At 39.8% G+C, this 6,977-nt stretch overlaps 1 protein-coding gene across 2 annotated transcripts in view; it reads right to left on the minus strand.

The window, feature by feature from the left end:
- Nucleotides 1-3,626, minus strand: part of LOC107716492 (sphingosine-1-phosphate phosphatase 1-like) — a 13,469-nt gene extending 9,843 nt beyond the window's left edge. For both annotated transcript variants that reach the window (XM_016522971.1, XM_016522970.1), the window contains exon 1: nucleotides 2,545-3,626. In XM_016522971.1, coding sequence (XP_016378457.1) covers nucleotides 2,545-3,255 — 711 coding nt within the window. In that variant the 5' untranslated portion in view covers nucleotides 3,256-3,626. The remainder of the gene's footprint in view (nucleotides 1-2,544) is intronic.
- Between the last annotated feature and the right edge of the window lie 3,351 nt (nucleotides 3,627-6,977).

Genomic DNA, 6,977 nt, shown 5'->3' on the forward strand with positions numbered 1-6,977 from the left:
TTTGTGTCAGCACGTCATAAATAGAACCCGGCAGCAGGGGATTTGTCGTGTCGTGCCGCGCCGCATCCAGTGTAGACCATAGATATGTATGGTGTAGACAGCATCACTGATTATAATGAGTTCTATAGTATTTTGTCACGCCATGCCACTCGCGTCTGGTGTAGACACGGTGTAACATTGGTTTTGCTTTGTTTCACGGAACTAATCGTTGCCTGGGTTGCGTACGTATGTGTGGGGCGGAGCTATCAAAATAGGGGCGAGACCCTTTTGGGGTAGGGGCGTGTTTGTTTTGGTGATATCAAATGTCAACATTGGCTACCAGAAATCGCTTACCCCACCTTTAATGGTGGCTGCGGTCAATGAGATCTGCTGGCACAACTTCATTAACTAATTAACACATAACTGAATTAGTTAACCATTAGTGCATTTTGGAGCATTTCAATCATACGGAATTTGCTTTAGATAAATGATACATCTAGGTAAACAGTGAAATCTTCAAAGGCTGGGCATCTGGATATTATTATCTTGCGTATGCATAATAAACAAAATGCTTGCTGAAGGCAGATGGTTTTGATAATGAGGACAGATTTTCAGAATGAATACAGCACACCTAACACACACAAAAAAAACATGTCCCCCTTAACATGTTAGACCTAACTTTTATCTTTTTCTAGAGTACTAGCACAATACTATTAGTATTGTGAAATTGAAAGTATAGATAGTAGCATTTTCCAGTACTACTAACCATTCAGTTAAAGCACAATATATACGATTTTTTTATTAAAATATCAAAAAACCACTAGAACAGTGTTATATATTTTGCTGACTTGTGTACTTACATTATCCCAAATGTTTCAAAGAATGTTTAAATCCAGAGAAATAAGCCATTTTAACTAGTGACACGGAGCATGTCTATAGTTTCATTGTGTCACCTGCCAATGACGTCACAACCCCTCGATTTCCGGAAACACCAAAGACGCTTTAATATGTTGTGCGTTTTAATAGACCGGTGACAGAGTAGCATTATAACAGAACTTTCAAATGTATCTAATATGATAAAACAGCGCTGCTTTTTTCCCCACATACGCACGACCAGAAGGAGTGGAAGCGGACCACTGTGGCATAATAAAAGCTTCGCTGCTTTCGAGCCGTGTGTCACACTCGTTCAGCGGTCTCGTTTCGCTTCGACGGCTTTCAGCCTCAGCCTGCTTCATTCTACTACGTTAATAAATCATTAGCTCATCCATGAACATGGTTTCTGCCCGAGTCCCATCATTGCAAACTGCAATTCTATGGGAATCTGAGGTTCAGATATCATGTATTACAATTTTTGCCATTATATTTCAACACCCTTGCATCCAAAATCCTATAGCATTTCTCATGTCATTACATACAATTACTTTTTACGTGTCATATGTAATGACTAGTCAGAATGGCTACCTTCAAAATTTTAATAAATCATACTAGTTTGTTTATAAAGATTACATTTTAACTAGCGACAATTAAACTATATACTAGTTTCTAATAGTGTCTATTCAGTTGCCACTAGAAAAACTTGAATAGATCTTGGTAACGACTGGAATAGTTACTATAGCTAAAAAATAAGTACTAGTACCTAATTAAAAATTACTGCTAGAACAGGAATAGGAAATAGCACCTGGAATACAGCTAGTTGATATCTGCAGATCCACAAAATTCAATGGCCATATTTGCTAACATTTTACAATAAGGTTCCATTTGTTAACTACATAAGTTAACATGAACTAAAATGAAATAATTTCAGCTTTACTAATACATTATAAGTAGTTGTATCTGTTAATATTACTTAAGGGACCAGAGCTATAACAAACTAACAATAAACAGTTGTGTTCTTATAAAACAATGTTAACAAAGATTAATAAACACTGCAACAAATGTATTGCTCATTTTTAGGTAACGTTAGTCAAGGCATTAACTAACATTACCCTTACAAAAATTAACCATGGTTTTACTACAAATAAAACCAAAAAAACATGGTTACTATAGTTAAACCATGGCAGCCAAAAATTAACCATGGTTTTGCTACATTAACCATAGTTTAACCATGGTTTTTGCAGTAAAACTGTGGTTATACAAATGGTAGTCAATACACCAAAAAAAAAACATGGTTAATACAGTTTTACTATAATAAAACCATGGTTAATTTTCGTAAGAGTGGGAGTCACCCAAAATTAGCAATTTGTCGCCAGTAACAATGAAATAGTTACTTCTCACTGTTTGGACAGTGACTAATAGTTAAGGAATGAGTACTAGTATAAGTTAAGGAATAAGTACTAGTTTTTAACGATCTTGAGTGTTAATGGCTAACTGAAAAGATACTTATCACTCTAGGAATAAGTGCTAATTCATAGCTCGTAATGTAAAAATAAATGTTAGTTAGTAAAGAAAAAAAAAAACTTGAAACAGATTGTCATGAGCAGACCAAAGGGATACTGACAAATGATTCACGTGGGTACGGTTATCGATTGGTTTTGTGCGTGGAAACAGAGCAAGAGTGCGGCATACCTGCCACCGGCTGCATGTGAGCAGGAACAGACAAAAGGGCAGCGCGGTGCCGGACATGGCGTGTGTGGAGGGCATGCTGTACTCCGTGTTGTAGAACACCTCCACTTTGACCACAGGAGGAGAGGCAGGACGGGTCCACCGGACCAGATCTTTCGTGGACTGGCCGAGGAACAGCACCCAGGCCCACACCACGATCAGCTGCCGGCTCACATAAGGGTCGACGTTCCACATCAAGAAGGGGAAGAACACGATGAAGAACATCTCATTGCCCAGCTCGGTGCCGATTGTGAAGAGATAGAAGAGAAACTTGTTCTCAATGATGAACTCCTGGCCAACATCACCAGTCAATGAGTTCCTGCGTAAAGGCTTCACTGTCCCTTTGGAGTCCCTCTCTGTGTCTCGCCCCGACGGTCCGTTGAGAAAAGCAGCGGAACACTCGTCCTGTTCAACGTTTCCAGCAGCATTTAAACTTTTTCTCAGCCTTTGGCCTGGAAGTCCGTGTGCTGAATCCCCACTAGCCGCGCGGTCTCCCTGACATTGCCCCACGCAAGCACCGTTGACCCCAAGCTCCTCGTCACTCTCTCCAGCTTCGGCTGGTTTTTTAGAAAATGTCCCGCGGACGCCGCAGAGCTGCTGAAATCTGGCGACATGGCAGGGATCCTGTAGGTATCGACAAAGGCAAACGAATCTGTGGAGCGCGTCGCTTGCCATGGTTTAAAGCGAAAGGGCTCTCACTGAATCGATACCCACGCGCTGCTCGTGAGATGCTGTAAACACAAGCGCGTGCAAAACTGCACTAAACAATGGCAGATTATATTGTGCGGCGCATAGCTGTACAATCCCCGAGTCTTCAAAACACAGGAGACAGTGGTAAAATAGAGTGGCTGTGTTTGACAGACTAGGAGCTAGGAAGTACCCGTCCGACGTTATTAAGCAGGGAGGGCGACAAATACGTAGTTGAAGGCGGGGACGCGCACTAGCAGTGACGCACGTCCTGGTCATTCTCAATTATGGTCCGCAGGCAATATTTATTTACTAATGAAATTCAATGACTAGCATGAAACAGGATGATCTGAAATGGGCGGTGCATAACACTTTATCAAGAATGATGAGTTCTAATAATAAATCTTACTCAATAATTCAGTATCCATATTATATTCAATGGCTATTAAAGTTTTTCGATGTCATTTTCAAGTAAATTGTACAAGACGCCTCTGAAGCAGCTCGTCGATGTCCATTTCACGTGGTACCTGTTACTTTTCTCCGCGCTAGGCAGGTTTCACCAATCACAGTCGTTTGAAAGTACTAGATGAGAATTCTTTAAAAATCATTTTTATAGGTAGTATGGTCCTGTTTGTACGAATAAAGGCACAAATGCTCGGAAATAACTCACTTAAGCCATAATAATACAAATGTCTCCGAGACTAAACGTCACGACATTATAATGCGGCCCAGTTGTATGGAGTCCCCCTAAAGGAAAACTAAATATTTTGGTAATTATTGTAAAAAATATTAACCTGTGCAATAGGATAATTTAACAAATGTGCAAGTAACTTTTTAAAAAGAACCCGATTAATAAACAGACAAATTAATATAGCAAAAAAATGACGTCAACCTTATAGTTCATGAGTAGATCGGTTCATTTGTCTCATAAAATACCTCGTTATGACAACTTAGAAAATTTTAGTTATTAAACATTGTTATTATTTTTTTTTATTTCTTTTTGGTAATTTTTATTATTGGCAAAATAATAACGTGTGCAACAGTATAAATAAAAGCAAGAAACTGATGTATAAACAGAAAGGGAATATAGCATAATAAGAAAAATTACTTCAACCCAATTGAGAAAACTAGTTTACTCGGCTCAAGAAATGCCTCATTATGACAATTTAGAAGACTAAAAAGGGACAGGAAAATGTGGACAAAAACGATAGGAGAATCAGATACATGATACATTTCTGTTAATTATAGCCAACTGCACATTTGTGATAAATTCGTACTAAAATATATAGGCCTATTAATATGCAGAATTCGTCATTTAGTTATAACATTTCTTGTAGACAGTTTTTCTATGTCGAGGATAGGATGACACTTGTACAACGGAATCTCGTGGGTTTAGACGGACTTGACAAAGCCCACAACGAGGAGCACACCGAAGGACACAGAGGGATCTTTGTGCCTGATGACAGGGGTTCCCCTAACTGAAGGATTTAATTTACCCTGTGGGGCTATCATAGGTTATGTCATACTTGGGCTATTGTCTAAAAGCCGAAGAAAAAAAAAAGGCCAGTGACGTTGTAAACACTTCTCCACTAGAGGGAGACTTTGCATGGCTTTTTATTTTCTAGTTTTATTAAAAAATATTTTTTAAATGATTTGGCCAAAGCAATGTAATACCACTAATGCTTTCTGAAAACATAAAACCTTAACCTACATTTGGTGATTTTCTTGACCTAAACATCTATGCATTCCCTATATGAAAAATGTAACAGGCTAAGCAGAAAATTATAAGTAATCAAGCTAGAAATGCAACAGGAGGATGCATCTCATTTTATTATTTATTTTTGTCCAAACCAAAATATAACTAATGCTTTAGCATTCAAGCATTCATATCATTAAATAAAGCACTGTGGGTTACATAATGCAATGTCAACTGACATGACTCATATAGCTATATAATAATTTCACCACTTGAATCTTCTCTGGTCTTTACGTTTCACTGAAAGGGAAAAATAACCATACATTACATATACAGTTATTATAATTAGGTAACATGGCAAATTAACTATATGAAATATGCCAATGAAATGTTTTGGTTAATAAAACTACACTTACACGCAGTCGTGCCTTCCTCCATCACACTCAGAAACCATTCCTGTGTTGGTTCTTGCTCGCCTTTTTCAGACAAAAGTGGAAAAAATATCACACCAGCACTAACTTCTGACCCATTATTTGAACTACCATTGTTCCTAAAAGTTATTTTACATCTAAAAGAGGGTTTTGGGCAATTCTGACCTGGTTTGCCGAAGTTTTGCCAGATTCTGGTCCTAAGGGATAGGGGTTTCCTTTTATGACTAAACAGGGCTTTATCAGTCCCAGAGCCTGACTTGACCATCTCAATCTGTCTGTTGCGCCTAGATTTTGTTCCCTTTGCACCATTTCCCAAAGCCATGTGAAAGGAAAAACAATCCATTTTCAGCACAAGTTTTTCAAAGAGTTAACTGTACATCTGTAGGTATAAATGTATGCAGATGATACACATATCTGTATCCTAAAAATTATTTTAAACTGAGCAATTACTTTGAGTACTATCCTCAATAAATACTGAAGCCACTATGAAAATCATGTTTAACACAACTGAAGCAACAAGCAAAGCGGCATTTGTTGCAAGAAATTCTCAAACCTTTGACACATGACCATATGATTTGGACTTGATGGCAGCAAGCAGGTCAGCTCTACTGGAGGACTGCAGAAACACGATGCCAGAAGTCTTTAATAAATTCAGAAACTTAATTTTTTACTAACCATATGAAATGTCTTTACTATGGAAGCTTGTTAGTGAGAAAAAAAAGTCTGAATTGTGAGATGAAGTCGTATTTACCTTTTTTTATTATTATGTAGCAGAAAAAAACAACTGAGATGTAATCTCAGAATTCAAAAAACTGAATTGTGAGAAATTCAGAATTCTGAGTTTATCTCGCAATTCTGAGGGAAAAAAGGCCAAACTGTGAGATACAAATTCAGAACTGAGAGAAAAAGGTCAGAATTGTGAGGTAAAAAGTCAAAAGTTTTCTTTCTTAATCCCGTGGTGGAAAAAAGGTTTCATACTTTACTATGGAATGTTCCTGGAGTGGCTCTGCGGCTGCGATCTGGTTTCGTTCGGTGGGAGTGAGTGTGATGCCATGGACGACAGTGTGTCTATGGCTGCCTCAGATGTGGAGGAGCTGTCGGGCTCGTCTTTCGACCCTGCCCCCCTGCCATCTGCAGAGCCCAGCTCTGCCAGCACAGGCATGGACGCCGAACTCTTCCGCGTTCTGTCTAAGGCTGTTCTAGAGTTGGGTTTTGATTGGCCTCCGCCGGAGGAGCCCACCCGCAGCCGCCTGGACGAATGGTTCTTGCTGGGGCGCCGTCAAGCCCCTCGACAACGAGCTTCTCCATTCTTCCCGGAAGTCCATGAAGAGATCACCAGATCTTGGCGCGCTCCCTACTCGGCTCGTGGCTTGCAAAGAGCTATGCAGTGCGACCGACCTGGCTTTACGCGCCACAAAGATGACGGCTCAGGCGATCGGTAGATCCATGGCCAGCCTTGTGGTGCTTGAGTGCCACCTATGGTTGACCCTCACAGACCTTCCTCGACTCTCCGGTCTCCCCCGCTGGCCTGTTTGGACCTGCGGTCGAAGGGTTCGCAGAGCGCTTCACTGCTGCACAGAAGT

This window comes from Sinocyclocheilus rhinocerous, unplaced genomic scaffold (genome assembly GCF_001515625.1).
Source record: "Sinocyclocheilus rhinocerous isolate Xijiao unplaced genomic scaffold, SAMN03320098_v1.1 scaffold4678, whole genome shotgun sequence".
In the NCBI taxonomy this organism is placed as follows: domain Eukaryota; kingdom Metazoa; phylum Chordata; class Actinopteri; order Cypriniformes; family Cyprinidae; genus Sinocyclocheilus; species Sinocyclocheilus rhinocerous.